The sequence below is a fragment of the Xenopus laevis genome, chromosome 2L (genome assembly GCF_017654675.1).
Source record: "Xenopus laevis strain J_2021 chromosome 2L, Xenopus_laevis_v10.1, whole genome shotgun sequence".
NCBI lineage: Eukaryota > Metazoa > Chordata > Amphibia > Anura > Pipidae > Xenopus > Xenopus laevis.
Genome location: NC_054373.1, coordinates 46,573,793 through 46,594,541, shown reverse-complemented (window position 1 = coordinate 46,594,541; position 20,749 = coordinate 46,573,793). Strand labels below are relative to the sequence as shown.

The following is a 20,749-nucleotide window of genomic DNA, read 5'->3' as shown; positions in this document are numbered from 1 at the left end:
CTTCAGATTTCCAGTGTTTATACCACTAAAGGATTAAAGGCCTTAAAAGGCAAGAAAAAAAACGTGCTTGGCTGTTTTATGAACCTTTAAACTAACCTACTGACATTCCCTGGGGTCAGTGAAAAACTCAGAAAAGACAACACATATCGTCCAGAGTTTATAGATTGAAGAGAATATTATTTTCACTTTGTCTTAAGTTGCTGAAGTGCCACACACTCAGAAAGACTTGCAGGAAGGATATGGTGGCATTGAACGAAGGACCAAGGACTTAACACTGGCTGTCAAAAGTTTGGAGGAATGAGATTACAAATGAAAAAAAAAATAAAACAAAGCAAATTGAAATGCTTACAAGGACACTACATTAGCATTTGTGCAGTATGTATTGATTGACTAAAGGTATCTGTCCAGGTCATGTCCAATAGAACAAGAGTTCTATTTGGGTCTAAATGTTTGACATGACAAGGAAGCTGCTCTAGTCTGTATATAGCCCCTCAATCAGCTTACTGATCTCTATGCACTGACAGCTCAATTATCGATTTTTCCATGGGTTCGTCATCATCATCACCATGCCTTAAAAGCTCATACCCACAATCTCTCCTGCCCCATAGCTTTTACAGTTCCCTCCAAAATGTCCATACAATCTTCATGCCCACCTCCTGATCACACTGCCCTCACAGCTCACTTTCCAATCTGAATGCCCACTGATCACAGCCCTTTCCCCAAATGCACTCTGCCCACTTGCCTTCACATCACCTTCCCTGATCCCCATGGACTCGCTGCTCCTTGCTGAATCTACATACTTACCTTATACTGACCCTTGCAGCTCTTTCCCCATACACCGTAACCTAACTAATCTTACTATCCATGCCCTCACAGCTCCTTATCCAATTTATCCCTTTCTACTCTACCCTAATTGATCTGATCTTCCATAACAGCACAGCTCTATCCCTAAAGCTGGCCATAGACACAAAGATCCGATCGTACAAATCATCGAACAATCGGACTTCCCCGTCTCCTGACCTGCCACTAACCATTCCGATCAAATAAAGTAGAAAAGCAAAGATCAACCGATGTTCTGCCCGACAGCAATTGTACGAAAGTTATGTCCGACAATCTCTGCCGGATGAAAAAAGTCAGGACTCTCTACACACGGTCCGAATATCGAACGATCAGATCTTTGCATCTATGGCCAGCTTTAGTCTACCTCATACTCTATCCTGTTCATGGAATAGGTAAATGTTGCTAGTATATTCCCAAGCTAACAAAATCTGTGCCTTTGGCTGTAAGGGGCTAAATATCAAGGCCCTCTACTGCAATACAGTCACCCTGAGATATATTACTTTTATCTTATCTTCCTTCTATTCTGGCACTGAGAAAAGGGAACACACAGTTCTGCCTCTCGTCACAAACCGATCAAGACCAGGGCCTCTCACCTTGCTTTCACTTTATTCCTGGTTGTTGCTTTACTTGTCTGCGTTATCTTCTATAATGTATTTATTGGATGTATTCCATAAAGATTTATGGAAAATGTTAGCACCACTTTATCTATATTACGGTGTATCTGGGTTAGGAACATCCTGTGGTCTACTGAGCTAATAATGGTATAGTATCTCATTGACTCATTCTGCTGTTATTATATACCCAAGTGAAACATATTAGAAATACAAATAACATTGTGTTAATAATATGGCACTAATATTCTATCACAGGACCAGTAGCACTAACCAGTTTTGAGTGTTTGCCCAAGGCAGCACTGTGTCCCCTTGGAGGTGAATAGAACCTGAATGGAACTCAAACGAGGCATATTAATCAGTATGACAGATGCACTGTCTAAAGACAAAGCAGTTTTATGAAGGCTGGATCTATTTGGATACAGAACACCACACATTTAGGGCTAGTCCACACGGGGAGATAGCGACGCGTTTGCTGTCGCGGCGACAAAGCGCCGCGACAGTCGCCGCGACCGGCGCAGGCTAACGACACGAGGCGATGCGCTTTTCAACAGTCGCCTGAAAATGACTGTTGAAAAGCGCATCGCCTCGTGTGGTTAGCACAGGCGTTTTTACATAGGCGCCCATACAAAACTGTCGCCTGCGCCGGTCGTGGCGACTGTCGCGGCGCTTTGTCGCCGCGACAGCAAACGCGTCGCTATCTCCCCGTGTGGAATAGCCCTTAAGGGCCATCCTGTGTTTCAGAGATGCACCATGTGAACAGGCAGTGCATCCAACATCCAGATCTGTCTATCTTGTATCAATCCAGTGCAGTATGTATTTAACTTCTGGACAGTGAAATATTGAAAGGAAGTAAAAAAAAATTTTTTTTTAACACAATGATTTAATTTCAGGAGCTCAAAATTAATTGGACAAATTAAAAAACTGAAAATAAAATGTTTATTTCTAATACTTGGTTAAAAACCCTTTGCTGGCAATGACAGCCTGAAGTCTTGAACTCATGGACATCACCAGATTCTGGGTTTCCTCCTTTTTAATGCTCTGCCAGGCCTTTACTGCAGCGGCTTTCAGTTGCCGTTTCTTTGTGGGCCTTTCTGTCCGAAGTTTAGTCTTCAACAAATTAAATGCATGATCAAGTGGGTTCAGATGAGGTGACTGACTTGGCCATTCAAGAATATTCCACTTCTTTGCTTTAATAAACTCCTGGGTTGCTTTGGCTCTATGTTTTGGGTCATTGTCCATTTGTATTATGAAACGCCTCCCAATCAATTTGACTGCATTTAGCTGGATTTGAGCAGACAGTATGTCTCTGAACACCTCAGAATTCATTTGGCTGCTTCTGTCCTGTGTCACATAATGGATAAACACTAATGTCCTAGTGCCACTGGCAGCCATAGACGTCCAAGCCATCACACTGCCTCCGCCATGTTCTATAGATGATGTGGTATGCTTTGGATCATGAGCTGTTCCATGCCTTCTCAATACTCTTTTCTTGCCATCGTTCTGGTAGAGGTTGATCTTGATTTCAAGTGTCCAAAGAATGTTTTTCCATAACTGTGCTGGCTTTTTTAGATTTTTTTTTTTTTTTTTAGCAAAGTCCAATGTAGCCTTTCTATTCTTGATGCTTATGAGTGGTTTGCACCTTGCAGTGCACCCTCTGTATTTACTTTAATGCAGTCTTCTCTTTATGGTAGAACTGAATATCGATAGGCCTACCTCCTGGAGAGGATTGTTGTGTTCCTGTTGTTCACTTTGGCTGTTGTAAAGGGGTTTCTCTTCACCATGGAAATGATTCAGCGATCATCCACCACTGTTGTTTTCCATGGATGTCCAGGTCTTTTTGTGTTGCTGAGTTCACCAGTGCTTTCTTTCTTTCTCAGGATGTACCAAACTGTAGATTTTGCCACTCCTAATATTGTAGCAATTTCTCGGATGTTTTTTATTTTTTTATTTTTTTTGCAGCTTAAGGATGGCTTGTTTCACCTGCATGGACAGCTCCTTTGACCACACACTGCAAAATCTTCCACATACAGGCACCCCCCCCCCCTCAAATCAACTCCAGGGCTTTTATCTGCTTCATATGATAGACAAAGGAATTGCCCACACCTGCCCATGAAATAGCCTTTACAGAGTCAATTGTCCAATTACTTTTGAACCCCTGGTTCAATTACTTTTGAGCGCCTGAAATGAAGTGATTGTTTTAAAAAAAAAAGGCTTTAGTTCCTCACATTTTTATGCAATCTTTTTGTTCAACCCACTAAATTAAAGCTGAAAGTCTGCAGTCTAACTGCCTCTGAATTGTGGTAAATCACAGAACTAAAATTAGAAAAAAAAGTTGCCTGTCCAAATATTTATGGACAGAACTGTATATATTCATATAGCAAAAGAATTCCACTTTCTGTAGGACATTTTGCACACATTTAAACGGTTGCTTGTCTGTTGCTAAGATGATTTAAGACATGTTGCTGCTCTAATCAGAGAAAATGACAGAAAGGCCAAGCACCAACTTCAGATAAACAGGAACAAGCATGGTGTCTGGAAGGAAAAGGACTGGTGAGACTGATTATATTAAAATCTGTAAGCAATAGTTTTGCTTTTACTAAAAGAAGCATGGATAATCCCCATTGGCACCCAAAAGTCCTTCCTGCCAACTGGAAGAGATAATGAGGGGTTCAGAAAAGGAGCTTGTCAACTTTCCCCCTGATTAATAGAATACGTGACCAAGAGGACATAGCTGGTAAATGCCCAACCATTGCCAATGGCTTATATTCTGATTCTGAAAGTGACCATGGGGATGATGTTCATACTCAATGATACTGTGAATTCTATAGTCCTATATAAATTATTAGATAAAGTGCTGCCCAAGAAAAAGCCCTCACTGCCAAGCAAGTAATACATCTTTGGTGCTTTACAGATGAGTAACAACCAATCAATGCTGCCACTGGGCAAAAAGGAGGATGTCATTCTACCTTAAATACCTGATGTAAGTCTCCCTTATATACTGTTTTCTTAACCTCTGGATTCCAAAGGTCATAAAAAGGTACGTCCATACAACCCCGAGGGCATTCTGTTAAAGTGATCCATGGGAAAAAATAGTTAGGGCACACACTTGTAGCACAATAAGACTTTTTGTCAGTCCCAAGTCAGCTAACAAAAATAATGTACATTGGATGAATAGGAACTAAAATATTAAAGGGATATTGTCATGAGAAATGAATCAGTTAATAGTGCTGCTCCCGCAGAATTCTACACAGAAATCCATTTCTCAATAGAGCAAACAGATTTTTTTATATTCAATCTTAAAATCGGACATGGGGCTAGATATATTGTCAATTTCCCAGCTGCCCCAAGTTATGTGACTTGTGCTCTGATAAACTTCAATCACTCTTTACTGCTGTACTGCAAGTTGGAGTGATATCAACCCCTCCCTTTTCCCCCCCAGCAGCCAAACAAAAGAACAATGGGAAGGTAACCAGATAACAGCTCCCTAACACAAGATAACAGCTGCCTGGTAGATCTAAGAACAACACTCAAAAGTAAAAACCCATGTCCCATTGAGACACATTCAGTTACATTGAGAACAGCAGCCTGACAGAAAGCATTTCTCTCCTGAGGCACAAGTCACATGACCAGGGGCAGCTGGGAAATTGACAAAATGTCTAGCCTCATGTCAGATTTCAAAATTAAATATAAAAAAAATCTGTTTGCAACTTTTGAGAAATGGATTTCAGTGCAGTGCACTATTAACTGAAGCGTTTTGAAAAAAACATGTTTTCCAATGAAATGTGGTAAACAGCTGGCTGATCCCAGGATAGATATCAGTTGGCAGGTTGATGATTTGGCTTCAAACAGAACACAATAAGCTACCAACTCTATATACAAGCCCTAGCAGAAAAATGAAACAATATTATTTATTGTGAATACTTACTGAAAGGACGGAATAAGTGAAATATCAATTTCCTAGTGATGCCGATCCTTTCAAAATAATGCAAAGGGGGAAAAAAAAATAAAAAGACTAGTAATTTCATGCTATCTATGCTTTCCAGTGTTTGCACTGCTAGGTAGCTCCACCCCAGACAAACATGCAGCTTTTCTTATCAGCACTGACGCAGACAGGAGAGCAATTTAAGGTATGAGAGGTAATGTAATGTAATTGTAGCTACTCCAGGTTATTTAATGGCAATGACCAGGCTGCTAAATAGGTAAACAGACATAGAGCACGTTGAAAGTATAATGTATGGAAAACTCTATGGAACAGATTTATCAAAATATGAGATGAGCTCACCACAGAAATATTCACCCGCTTTCTATTCATTCCTTCATGAGATTTTAATGAACTCTAACTTTTTCCCATTGATAAATATACTTGAATTGTTCTGTGATGAGCTCAAATCTTACATTTTCATAAATCAGCACCTACATATCCCAGGCAGCATCCCTTTAATTAGAGTTTACACTCAAAATATACAGGTATCAGTTATTCTGCAAAGACCCCTTTACATTAGAGCAACGTTTATTGCCACAAATCAAAATTCAAATCTTGTATAGACTATAGAGGAAATTGTAGAACACTGGGAGCAAATGGCAATGACTGCTTGTTAGGGTTTACCACGCAATAAAAGGGCACTGGGCAATTTCAGACAGAGGGAGGTGGTCTACAATCGTTATCCTGTTTGTTGGTGGCGTAACAATGAAACCGTGTCTTGTACTTGTTCCCAACTAAGATAAAATGGATCCTTAGTGGAAGCAAAACAATCATATTGGGATCAAATAATGTGTAAATGATTTTTAGCAGACTTAAAGTCCCAGCACGGCTAAATGTTTTGATCACCCCCATTTTGTGGCCACAACCCCTAATTACCATGTTCATTTTACAAAATTTGGCAAGTTATGAAAGTTTGAACACATTTCTGTGGTTTTTATGTGTTATTGCAGTTTTGCTAATGAAGGTGAATTGCCCTTTAATCTGCAAGTCACAGTTTCCCCAAGAAACCTGTTTATCTTTGTTACAAATGTTTCAAGGTGCACCTGGCTGTTCTGGGCTCTCTGCCAAAAGCCAATTAAGTTAGAAACTTTGTATCTTTTTCTGGCTGTTCAGTGCAGGAGCTCAAAGAGAAAGTAGGGACATTTCAGTACCAAACCCAGCACTGCAGGCTGAGCTGTCAAAATCGGGACGGCCCAGCAAAAAACGGGAAAGTTGGGAGGTATGATGGAGATCCAAATTATGAAATTTTCCAGAAAACCCCAGGTCACGAGCATTCTGGATAAAATGTCACATACCTGTATGCAAATCCCTGAGCCTGTGTTGTGCGTTTGGCTTACAGCTGCTTTGACTTACATCTTCAACCATTTAATTTTTCTTTGTGCGTGAAAACTGCCAGGGCTTAGCTTAGTGCACGAGTCATAACAGGGAGAAGGATCCTGACCAATACTGTATGTTAACTAGGCTGAACGGCATTATGAACATGCCAGGGAGATAACTGGAATGGTTATCTGACTGTACACACTGCTGAAAATTACTGACGGATATGAAGAACACGCATGCATATATTTATTTATATATATATTCCTCAGAAAAAGGAGTGCGGAAGGTACAAGGATTGTGTATATATATATATATATATATATATATATATATATAGGCAAACTGGCAGCTTGCACATGTAAATTTTGGGGGAATTAAGTCAATGGTAGGCAAGCAGCATAGGACAAAGTAGCATAAAGACAGGGACAGCTTCTTCCAGGAAAACAGCAGGCTCCCTCTACTTCATGCAGTATCAGGCGGCACTCCCAGATCCTCTGGGAGTTCCTAACACAGCCAGGTCTCCTACCTGCTGAGAGAACCATTCTCCCATTCTAATTAACTGTAAATAGCCTTTCCACAGGGCAGCTTTCCTGTGGAAGGTGAACTCCAATGTCTGGACTGGATCTGTGTAATGGAGTCCCTGGCTACTAAAGTCTTTAAACAGAGCGCTGATTCCCTGTTTCATAGGCACTCACCATTCAAATGGTTAATTGCCGGGTGCTATTCCAAATATCAACAGCAGTTCGTGAAAGCACTCAACAGTCCTCAGTAGTATATCAAAAGATTTTTATTCGTGAATGGTGTATCAACGCGTTTAATCTTTTGATATACTACTGAGGACTGTGGCCGTGAGTGCTTTCATGAACAACTACTACTACTGCGCTCTCTCTCTCTCCCTGGCCAAATTAAAGGGGGTTCACATTTAAATTAACTTTTATTATGATGTAGAGAGTGATATTCTGAGACAATTTGCAATTGGTTTTAATTTTTTTTTATTTGTGGTTTTTGAGTTATTTAGATCTTTGTTTTCTGCAGCTCTCCAGTTTGCAATTTCATCTATCTGGTTGCTATGGTCCAAATTAACCTAGCAACCATGCTAAAAACTACCCGCGCACTTCGTTTTACAGGGGGTTGCGGCAGGAAGCAGCATGAAAATTGCAGAAAATCGTGGAGCTGGGTCGGCAGGGTTTTTACCCGGCCCAGTCCGCCCGTTTGGGCTTCTGTGCCAGTCCAATGCCACCACAGCCCTTAAGCACTAAAGATCTGTACCTCCAAAGATGCCTCAGTTGATCCTCATTTTCTCTGCTAATTCACTTCCTATGCTCTGGTTTGACGTCCTGGATCATTGCAGCTATTGAAAAGCTGAAACTTTAGGTTGGTGCAACAAGATCAGTATATAAAATATGACATTTTTTGCCATATCCAGTTTTAGGGTTTAGTTGTCCTTTAAAAAAAAATCTACAAGGAATGTTTGTATTAAAATAAATTGACTGCAATATAAAGTATAACCAAACTGCTATTAAACAGTTTGCCTGTCTCCTTTAAAACAATAAAGCAATGACACATGACACTTTATTGCCCGCTGGAAATCTCTCTACTATGGGTGACAAAGCTCCTGAAAGTACCTTCCCCTCTGTATGTATTCAGATCCAGAGTAATGTGAAAATGACCCATATATGCCATTGATAAGACTGGAATGCAGCCACACAAACCCACAAATAATAAAGAGATGTTAAAGTTATTTGTAAATGTAATTTCTATTGAACAAAGTATCTGCTGTTCCTTAATATTCAGTGCACTGCTTGTTCTGACCACTGTGAATAAGCATGTAAGGCAATGGGGGGTAGAACTTTCACTTTGGCTTTTATAAACAGTGGAGAAACTGAATGATGCAAATAATTGGCGTAGCTCTATCTAACCCTGAACTACACTAAACACCTTCTTCTTCAATCCCATAAATGCCTATTGCTAGATTACTGGCACACCCAGACTCTTTCCTCATAGTAAACTCTAATGGACTAATGCCAGAGGGGCAGATACTATTTTTTGGGCTGGTGGGTGCTGTTTGGTCCTCTGTGTATCTAAAATGCCATGGCCTATTTTGAATCTCACATACCTCTAAACATTTTGAAAAAATAAAAAGGGAAAGTAAAAAAAGAAAAAAAAAAGATTATTCAGATCGTGGCAAAAACATTCGACCACTCCCATTTTTGTGGCTACACCCCTAATTAACATGTTCATTTTACAAAATTTGGCAGGTTATGTAAGCTTGAACACATTTGTATGGTTTTTATGTGTTATTACAGTTTTGCAAATGAAAGTGAATTGCCCTTTAAGCTGCAAGTCAGTTTCCCCAAGAAACCTACTTATCTTAAATTGTTACAATTGCTTCATTGCATATATCACATTGTTACAAAAGTATCCAAGTGCACCTGCCACGTCTTCTAGGCTCTCTGCCAAAAGCCACTTAAGTTAGAAATGTTATATCTTTTCTGGCTGTTCAGTGCAGATCAAATAAAAAGTCAGGAAATTTCAGTAACAAAACCGGGACTGCGGGTTGAGCTGTCAAAATGGAGACTGTCTTGCAAAAAATGGCGGCATGATTTCAGTCCAGACTTGGTGCAATTCTCTGTTTAACAAGGAGTTCCATAAAAGTGTAATAGTTAAATCAATAATGCAACCACAGAGCTTTGCATCTTTGTGTGAAGGACCCTTTGCCAGGATCTCCAGAGAAGTTTGTGTCCAAGAATGAAATGCTGTGAAGTTCTGCCAACTTTTGGAACACTAGCTACAGTAAGTGTGGAGCAATAAGAATAATAAATATGAAATTAAAAAAACAAAACGCTCTGTTCCTATTAATTCTGTGCGGGAAACCCACACCCAACAACTCCCCTAGATTTAAATACCAGCTCAGTGAGCTGCTTAACCACTGATTAAAGCAGTTTCACTTCCCATACAAGCTTTCCTTGCAATTATACAGCTGCTGAACCCATGCACTTGTTCCTCAGCTACAATTTGCAGTTTCCATCATGAGTTTCTTAGTTCATTTAACTGAGAAATGTTCACACCAAAAGTGAACTTAATATACTCTGGAAGCAAGAGGCAATGACCTCTGCATCATCTATAGGTATGGGATCAGTTCAGAAACCCATTATCCAGAAAACTCAGAATTACGGAAGAGCCAGCTCCCATAGATTCCATTATAATCAAATAATCCAAACTATTCCCTTTTCTCTGGAATAATAAAACAGTACCTTCCATTTGATCCAAACGAAGATATAATTAATCCTTATTTGAGGCAAAACCAGTCTACTGGGTTTATTTCATGTTTTCTAGTAGACTTAAGGTATGAAGATCCAAATTACGGAAAGATCCGTTATCCAGTAAAGCATTCTGTATAACAGCACTATCTTTGTATATGGGAAGTAAGCAGAGCATAGCTCATATCTACTTCTGTAGTGATTGTGTAGTGCAAATTTGCCCAGAGTTTAGAAATGACCCCAAAAAAAATTACATTTCAATATAGGGACCTTAGATTTTAAGCTCCTCTGTTAATAATATACTACCTGTGAGAAACCCAAAGAATATGTCGGGACTTGTTTGTATCCTTTTTTGGACTAGTTGTACATACAAAGCAATAAGCTGTATCTGGTTACCAATATTAACCACACATAAGGGTGAAGACACTTTTTTAGCAAAAATAAGTAATAATAGAAACGTTGTACTGTTGTTAAACACCTGTATAAAAGCATCCAGCCTTTATATGATAATGGATTATCTAAATTACTTAATAGTATATAGTGGGGGTGCATTTATATATCGGAATTCTACAAATTGCACACAGTTCATTAACACACTCAGGAATGACTTGCACTAGCAGAGTTCAAATATTTACTTGCCAAAGGCACACCGATTAATGCTGAAAAATTACATCATCCTTCTCTCAAACAATAAGTGGCTTGTTCCTAGTTTTCCATAGTTAATGGTTATATACAAGCCTCTGTGCAAGAAAGCTTTTTTTGTCCTTGTTTTTATCAAATTGTACTTTATATCAATGTAAAAAGCCCTTTTATGTACTCAACTTGCAAGCCCCCTAAAACAGCAACACATTAATTTGTATTACTGCAAGTTGTATGGGACCTATTATCCAGAATGCTTGGGACTTACGGTTTTTTTACGGTAACAGATCTTTCTGTAATTTGGATCATCACACCTTTAAGCTGGCTATAGATGTTGAGATTTTTTAAAAGATTCAATCCTCATCGCGAGACCACAATTTTCTCGGAACGATTGTACGACCGTAAGAATTGACCATCAACTAAAAAGACCAATTTGCCAGGAAAACAAAGGGGAGCTGCCTGCTTGGCTCTGCAAACATAGATAGATTGCAGTGGGACCTACAAAGATTTTTTGACCTGGCCGATCAATTTCCTGACAGATGTCGGCCGAAAAAAAAAAAATCGTAAGATATACGATCATTCGAATCCCACTAACCGCACGATAATTTTGAAGGATTGGTCAGACTTCCCTAAAATCGGTCGTTCGGCAAGAAGAATCGTCGCGTCTATGGGGAGCTTAAGTCTAGAAGAAAATAATGTAAACATTAAATACACCCAATAGGCTGGTTTTACTTCCAATAAGCATTAATTATATCTTAGTTTGGATCGAGTACAAGGTACTGTTTTATTATTACAGAGAAAAAGGAAATCATTTTTAAAAATGTAGATTTTTGGATAAAATTGAGTCTATAGGAGATGGCCTTTACATAATTTTGAACTTTCTGGTTAACAGGTTTCAAGATAATGGATCCCATAACTGTATCAAGTTCCACGCGCAGCAGCCCTGTCAAGACAAAGTAAGCAATTCAGGAACAGTGTCTAAATTGTGGTTGTGCAACCCAAAGGTGCAGTAAAGGTGGCCATAAATGGGCAGATTTAATCTGCCGGTTCGGGTCCTTTAGGGTTAGTTCACACGAGGAGATTCGGGGAGATTGTCGCCTGGCAACTAAGCGACTCGTCTTCTGAGCAACAATCTCCCCAAACTGCCTCAGCATGTTTTCCCATAGGCTATAATGAAAAGTCGCCTGTGTTAATGCACACGCGGCCAGGTCCGGTCTGAGAATTAAAATAGGCCCACAGAGGCCCAAACAGCCCACACCAGCCCACTAAATACTGACTTTCTATGGACCTTATAGCAGCCCCTCTGGCATATGCCAGAACCCAAAGATTGCCAGTCCGGGCCTGCACGCGGCAATGAGTTTTCCATAGTCGCCCGAAGTTGCCTCACATAGGCAACTTCTTATAGTGTATGGCCACCTTAAGAGGGAAAGAAAAATGACCCATAGCTGCAAACACCCTTTTTAGGTCACAACACCTCAAGAGCCAGTAACTTGCTATATAAGTTTAATGTTTCACTTCATAGGTCAGTGCCTGTACCCTGATTCTTCCAGGCCGATCTTGACAAAATGTATAGGCCCTTACAGCTATCCTCGGTTGCCAATCTGTACTCAATGAGAAGGATTCTTACTTTGCAAAGTCCTGTTTGAGCTGTAGAAAAGAAAGCAGAAAGCACCACTGCTGAAACAAAAACCTAACATAGATAAGTTGATATCTTAAAGGAGAAGGAAAGGCTAAAATGAAGTAAGCTTTATCAGAAAGGTCTATATAAATACACCAGTAAACCCTTAATGCTGCTCAGAGTCCTCTGTTAAAAGAAACACCACATCAGAAGCTGAAGAATCAAGGTGATTTTATCTATGTAAAGAGACAGGTAATTAAAGGGAAATGTGATCCAAAAACAATGCCATTCTAAGCAATAAACATGAATTTAAAAATTGTTAAATAATTTGTAAGTTTCCCCATTAAAGTAGTATTTGTATAGCTATTTCTGTTTGCTGCGTGGCTTGCTTTGACTGTGCAACAATATAGTTATAGTCAGCTCTCCTTCAGTCGAGACGATTTCCCACAATCCCATGCATGCTTCTTCATAAAACTGGAAACTGGAGTCTTGGCTGAAAGACAGCACTAGAACTGCAACCCTAGAAATTAAATATATACTAGTTTCAAAAACTGGTATGGAATCCGCAACCTAGAAACCTCATTATCCAAAAGGCTCCAAATTATGAAAAGGCCATATCCTATTGACTCCGTTGTAATCAAATAATTGCAAATTTTAAAATGATTTTCTTTTTATCTGTAATAATAAAACAGTACATTGTACTTCTTCCCAGCTAAGATAGAATTAATCATTTTTGAAGAAAAAAACGAATGTTTTACCTATTGGGTTTAATTAATGTTTAAACGATTTTTTTGTAGATTTAATATATGGTGATCCAAATTACAAAAAAAAAAAAAAATCCCTTATCCAGAAAATACCCAGGTTACAAGCATTCTAGATAATAAATCCTATACCTGTATAAACATTCTTGTTTGATGATGTCAAGTAATGCCAGTGACTTTAGTTTCAGATTCCACTGATAGGGCAGGTCATCAGAAGGCAATAAAGACAGTTTCTGATCAGTGCATCAACTGGGGGAATAGGAGGAGGGCGTTTTAAGGGCCGTGCAAAATTAAGGAGCCATGTGCGTAAATTATATCATCCTGACAGTAGGATTTATTTATAACTGTAATGCAATGTGCTAAATTTGGAGGCAACTTACAATGCTTTTTGAACCACAATGCAGCATTTTAGCCCAGATAGCCAAGTGCTCTGTTGCAGCCATTGCATCTTACACACGATAGACAAATATGGATGCAACTTTGCGTCTATTAACACCGGATTCTATTGGCGCTGGGCACTTGCAGTTATTAAAGGGGAACTCCGTCTTCCAAACCAAAATTTGATAAAGAGGTCCACTTAACACAGAAACCCCTAATATATCCATCACAGTTACCTGTTTCTTCAAAAGTATGAATACATGCCATTTTCTATGCTGAAATCCAGCTGTTTAACAGTTCTTCTATTTCTGCATCATTTGAAATCCTGGCAGGGAAGGAGGGACTAAACACTGATGTTACAAATTGTAACAACTACTCCACAGTTTAAAGACAGCATGCAGGAACTACATAACCCAAAATACATTGCACTGTGATGTTCCTTTCCTTATTGAAATCACATGTGAAGGGAATTGTGGGGTTTGGCAGATGCAGGCTGAGGACAGCTGGTCGTTGATATAAAGTTACAGAAGTCAGCCAGCTCAGCAAAGTAGTCAAAGAGATCAGCAGGAGAGCTAGGCTTAAATCATGAAAAGTCTGCATATTTTTTAAATGATGTATAGTGTAAAGTTGCTTGAAATAATGTTTACTTTTCAAAAAGCTTAAGTTATGTTTTTGTGGAGTTCCCCTTTAATACAAATCGCTAATGGTACTTGGAATTACTGCCAAGCAGACAAAGATTTTCTAAAGATGGACCCGGCAGTATTACAAGGTAATGCACAATCTAGGAAGATATTCTTAGTTTTTTCATGGTATGTCAAACAATCTTCTGGTACATATCCTGTAAGGCTTGCCACACATGATCTCCTTCTGTTAAACATAATTGTTTAAACTTTAAGGGGGTTATTTATTCATTTAGAGTTTTCAAGGATATTTTTAAGGTTAAAACTCAAATTATAAGGTTAAAAAAACTTGAATTCTTCAAGACTTAAATATAACCGGACCCTGAAAATAACTTGAATCTGAAAATACACTATCTAAAACCTGTCGAGATCATGTACGAGTCAATGGCAGAGGTCCCTTGAATAATTTGAAGATGTTAATAGCCTTCATGATGTTTGAGTTTTTTCGGGTGGTTTTGCCCCAAAACTTGAGCAATTTTAACAAAACTCGATTAATTCGAGTTTCGCAACTCAAACTCCCAGAATCAAGCTTTTTCCATTCGAGTTTTTTCTTAAATAAGATACAATTTGACTTGTGAGTTAATTCGAAGTATAAAAACCTCTAAGATTTGACATTTGATAAATAACCCCCGAAATACCAAACCAGGGTCTGATTGGCGCATTGGGGGCCCACTAGGACTGCAAAGCGAAGGGCTCTCCTTGGAGTCACCGTGGGCCCCCTCCAGACCTCCCTCGAAAGATGCTCTGCGTGAAGAGATGTGCCACGCACATGCATGTGTACAATGTGTTGCGTGCATGCACGCCAGATCCATCCAGATGCCAAAGGGGCCAGCAGATCGGTGAGCAGGTCTGAGCCGGGACCCACCAGGTTTTATTCCGGTATCCCACCAGCCCAGTCTGACCCTGTACCAAACAATAAAAGATCATGTTTCAGAGCAAACAGTAATGTGCTTATGCCAGTTGTTGGAGCACCCTACATTGCATCTCAGTGGACCTATCATCTAGCTGGGAACAAAATATGGTTTAATGTGCAGTCTGGGATTTCACCGGTATGGCTGTATCCATGACAATCAAAAGTTTAATGGCTCAGCTTTGGCCCACCAGTTCCCTGCATCATGTCTGGGTATACTGTGAGCTGTACCTCAGTAGCAGCAAGCAAAATTATGAGTATATAATATATGTAATTCATACAATATATAGTCTTAATTTTGCTAGCTGTCAGATTGGGACACAGGGTACTGGAGGGCCAAACCTAAACCGTCCATGAGCCAGGCAGATGTGTGCTAAATAAATAAAAAAAAAAAAAAAATTATATATATATATATATATATATATATATATATATATATATATATATATATATATATATATATATATATATATATATATATTTTTTTTTTAAATTTTTTTTTGGGAAAGCAGGAAGCATCCAAAGGAGACAGGTGGTTCAAGAGTAGATATAATTATCTAAAAAATGATTTAATACATTCCAGAATGACATAGGGACCTAATAGAGTCCTTGATACTCTGAAAGGAATGGTAAAATCACTCCTTATCCCGCAGCATTTGAATTGCCAACACCTTGAAAAACAAGGTACATTACATGGTGTGATTTAAGTCTGCCATGTAAGAGGTGAATCACTTTGCACACAATAAAGTCCAGAACAAGCAGTGCAAGTTACACCCTGAGCTATTAATATTATCTAGCCAGGAAATCATGCCACAAATCTTTAGACATCTGGGATGTTAAAAAGAAAAAAAAGTGTCACTTCTTACCTCCTCCACGGATACAGGCAAAATAACGCGGCTATAAAGGAAAGAAAGGGAAATTAGGAGTCACAGGACACACTTTACGATAAGCCCATCAGCACACAATGGAATTTAATACACATTCACATGTTCTCGAATGGTATAACAAGAAAAACATAACCTATCTTTAAATGTATATATCGTTGCTAGGATAGCACTAGGAGATGTATGGTACATTGCATGCAACTGAATCATATGAACTCCCCAGTACAGGATAGTCCTGTTATATGATTATTCCCAATTGTGTACTTTGAACAGGATAAGGAATGCGTAACCACTTGAAATAAAAAATAAAACAAAGTAAACTGTCTAACTCCCTATTAGCCCAAGACAAGCCATGTGCCAGACGACAAGCTTCCAGAGCAGATAAGGACAACAGAAAATAAGCTTTAGCCTGTAACCAACAGAGACTTAATTTCATAGGAATAGGCTAAAACCTGCTTCTTTCAAGCACTGAAATTGAAGGACATGAGGTGTAAGGTTGTAAAGGGGAGGTTTACCCTAAATTGGTTAACAAAATCCCATAAAACCCTATGAGCAGATTATTTTGCTAGTACTATTGATTGTTAGAACAATAGAAGCAAAAATTGCTTGCTCATGGTTACAGGATCAGGGCAAACTTTTCCTATGTATGTATGGATGTAGAATGTTGGTAAAGCACTACAGAAAATGTGCTTGTACTATATAACAGGAGATCTGTATTGGTCAGAGTGTTTTCAAAGTGCCCTTGTGATGACAACCAATAATATCAATTACTGTCAATACTGTTATTTAATTAGCAAGCACCATCAGACTGACATACAAGGGGAGAAAATTCTACATTCTGAACCAAACTGTGCCTGGAATTACAGGAAACCATTAATAGCAGATCATTTCATTTTGTCATCTGTTACTCGTGTGTTCATTCCAACTCTAAGCACTTGCCAGTCTCCCATTTCCAATGGGTCACCCACGTAATCACCCACTTCGCAATATGCAAATGAAACTAACTCCAGGCTTAACCCAGACCAGGCTCAAGTATTTACATTTAAGTCACAAACACTGATCTGCTGCTCACACTGCAATCAACACTTATACAAATGTCCTGCATTCTATTGTTCCATCTTACAGGCAGAGAAGTAATGGTTAAAGGAACAGTAACACCCAAAAACTGAAAGTTTATCAAAGTAATTACAATATAATAAAGTGTTGCCCTGCTCTAGTAAAAGTTGTGTGTTTGCTTCAGAAAGACTAATATAGATTATGTAAACAAAACGTCTGTGTAGCCAACGAGGGCAGCCATTCAAGCTGGAAAAAAGGCACAGGTTATTTAGCAGATAAAACACCATTGTATTGGACAGGGCTTTACTGTTATCTTCTATATATTCAGTGTCTTTTTAACTTTTTTCCAGCTTGAATGGCTGCCCACATGGATACACAGCAGCTTGTATAAACTACTGTATGATTTCTTAAGCAAACACATACATTTTACCAGTGCAGTGTAACAGTATTATCTATTACTTTAAAACATTTTTATTTATTGGTGTTACTGTTCCTTTAAGGTCTGTTGGTTGATACTATATATAGTTATTCTTTACAGTAAAGTACAAAAGTTCCTAGAGGGCATGTGCAGGAGCTATGTTGTTATATTTTGAATGCAGTTTCTCTAGGGCCCTGATCTTAACTTTGTGTCCCCAGATGTCCCTGGACTACAAGTCATAAAATATTTTAACCTTGATTATATGTTAAAGAATGTTATTCAGGGCCATCTAAAAGAACCAAGGGTAAGAAACAGGGACTGAAGGATAAAAGTTATGTGGCAATTTGTTTGAAATTTATCTTATTTCTCAAGAAAAAGAACTTTTACATACCAGTCAATAGTCAGTGGCAATACCCTGCCAACAAGGCACAAGAGCACAACTTTCACATAAACATTCAATACACACTGCAAATTCCAGAGACCATTATATAAAGAAGCTTAAAAAAACACAAAGCAAGAAAAAACCTGGCAAACTACAGACAATTATATGCAAAATTACCCAAACACTTTGTTGCAGACTAGTGATGGGCGAATTTGTCCCGCAAAATGGCGAAAAATCTGCAAAACGCATTTAAGTCAATGGCCGAAATGTATTTGCCCATCACTGTTGCAGACTAACAGCTCTGCAAACTACATTGCAGGACAGGAATGGCCCACTAACTTTTATTGTACATCATCATCCCCTGGGAGATTCTGGGTGTTATAATACAACAATAGGTGGAGGGAAGCATGTTACAGATCCCTGATCTAGAGTTTACCACCCAGCATTCGCCCCTTGATTCTCTACACTTGCCATCACTTCTATAAACAGTTGGTACAAAAATGTCAGACATGCTTCCCTCGTGCTCCTTTCAATGCCGCCATCCCTTAAAGAACTAAACCATAAAAATGCTATATTTTATATACTGAACATATTGTACCAGGTTTCAGTTTCAGCTTCTGAATAACAGCAACGATCCAGGACTTCAAACTTGTCACAGGGGGTTGCCATCTTGGAAAGTGTCTGCAACACTCACATGCTCAGTGGGCTCTGAGCAGCTGTTGAGAAGCTAAGCTTAGGGGTCGTCACAAATTATCAATCAGAAAATGAGGTTGGACTGTAATATAAGCTGATGCTACAGGGCTGATTATTAAATTCTGATACTAAATGCACTGGTTTCTGTGCTGCCATGTAGTAATTATCTGTATTAATTACTAATCAGCCTTATATTGTGACATTTCTATTCTATATGTACTGTATTTCGTGAGTGGGTCCCTAAGCTCAGTAAGTGACAGCAGCACAGAGCATGTGCAGTGAATCAGTAGAAAAAAGATGAGGAGCTACTGGGGCATCTTTGGAGACACCGATCTTTACTGCTAAAGGGCTGTGGTTGCCTTGGGCTGGTACAGAAGCACAAAAGATAATGACCAACATTTCTAGCTACTTCTTTAGTTACACTTTAGTTCTCCTTTAAGAGGGATATTCAAATAGAATTATGCATGCCTGCCTACATACAAATATAATAATAATATAATTCTACCATATGAATGATTAAGTAGGCAAAAATTCAGGCAGGGTTAGTCTGGGGAATGGTTGTCAGACTGCTGTTGCTGTAAAGTTGCAGATCATACCAATATTTCTCGGCTTCAGAGGTAACACAGAGGTGCTGAGCAGTAGACATCCCTTGCTCCAAAAAATAAGAAAACGTTAACGTGCGGAGTTTTTGGCAGGCACTGAGGCTTTCTCTGTGCAGATGGGAACGATCGGTAGAGTCCAGATGCTGGACTGTACCAATCCAGAGGTGATGAGGTGTAGTCCCTGGATAACAAGCAGCAGTATAAGAAGCCTAATGGCTTACCCTACAGACCTCCTTCAGCCTAACCTCTAGAGCAATTTCCTTTGCTCTCACACTAAAAGTTGCCCCATTAATGTCTATGGACAAGCGGACAGAACCAGTGACAATATCACACATTTCACCATTGCTCGTGGCTGACCTATGGAGCTCCAAGAACACGTCGAGTCTGTACAATTTCCACACACGCCCAGTTAAAATGTAGTTCAACCATTCACTGTGACCTGGCGGATAGTCTCAAGGTGCGTCTGCTCGTCACATTATATCTGCTTCCGCGGCACCTTGCCTGCCCCTATAGTCCCCTATTGCCCTCAAGCGCAAATTGCCCACCTGCGCTTCCCACACTGACACGTTACACTGCTGAGAAATGTAGCGCTAACAAATACCGTATATACCGATACATGCGAGCCCAACCCACAGTACACAGCGGTCACAGCAGATCCCCAGTGTCCCACTCTCTCCTCAGCATCTCCTCTAATGACCCAGAGCAGCTGCCCGACATCATCTCATACACCTGCTGTCTCATCTCATTCATCCTCACAGCGCCCTCCCTGCCCTCCACAGCAATACCCAGCTATACCCAGCCACCATCCAGCCCAGCCCGGCTCTTACAACTCTTTGATCAGCACCATGGCCGCTCCCTACGCCGTCAGCTCCTTTCCTGCGCTGCTCCCGGCCCTGACTGAAGGTTACCGGTGACTTCCTAGTCCGCACTCCGCGCGGGGGGCGGAGTGTTGCTGTGGCAACGGGAACGTCACTATAATTTCGTAAATAAGTGTGCGCGGTGAGGTCAGCTGGGGCTGATAGTGGAGTCCCGCCCACTAGCGCAAACACCTGGATTGTTATGGGAAAGCGGAGCTCCTCACAGATTTTACGGCGCTACCAGAGTTCGCTCGCTGAATATTGTTCCCCACTTTACAGGGGTGGAGGCAGTTTCAGGGCGCTATGGGTTTAACCCTTGTGCCATACACATATATAAGATACACGTGACGACAGGAACGGCATTTATAAATGATGTGTGGAGTTCCCACCTTTGATGATGGCTAAACCCGAACACGGGGGGCGGGGCAGTGATGTAGGGACAGTAATGATGACATCAGAGGTGGGCACAATGATGGTGGAGTTATGACACCAGGGCAAGGTTATTACATCACTTAGATGTAACAGGCTGGATTTCTATCCAGTTTTCACAATGTTTTAAAGTGTTGATGCCCAGTTTAAAGCCATACAGTTGGCAACCCTATCTCTAACTATATTCTGCTTTGATCCTAGTGTCGGACTGGCCCACCGGGATACCAGGAAAACTTCCCGTGGGCCCAGGTGTCAGTGGGCCTGTGAGCTGCTAAACAATTAGCCTATTTCATTCGTTATTTCTTTGAGAGCAAAATAGATGGATTAATAGATTATAGTATGCAAAGAATAGAGACTAGGATAATAGAGGTTGAGTGAGGGGAAGAAGAATACTACTGAGAGTGGTCCCCTGGTTGATGGTTTTTT

The 20,749-nt window shown here is 39.9% G+C and overlaps 1 protein-coding gene across 1 annotated transcript in view; it reads right to left on the bottom strand.

Moving 5' to 3' along the window:
* The window catches only part of LOC108708027 (phosphatidylinositol transfer protein alpha isoform), a 35,879-nt gene extending 15,839 nt beyond the window's left edge, over positions 1-20,040 (bottom strand). The window contains exons 1-2 of the mRNA XM_018246279.2: positions 19,865-20,040; positions 15,869-15,899 (exon numbers count right to left, since the gene is read on the bottom strand). Coding sequence (XP_018101768.1) covers positions 15,869-15,899; positions 19,865-19,884 — 51 coding nt within the window. The 5' untranslated portion in view covers positions 19,885-20,040. The remainder of the gene's footprint in view (positions 1-15,868; positions 15,900-19,864) is intronic.
* Positions 20,041-20,749: the final 709 nt, after the last annotated feature.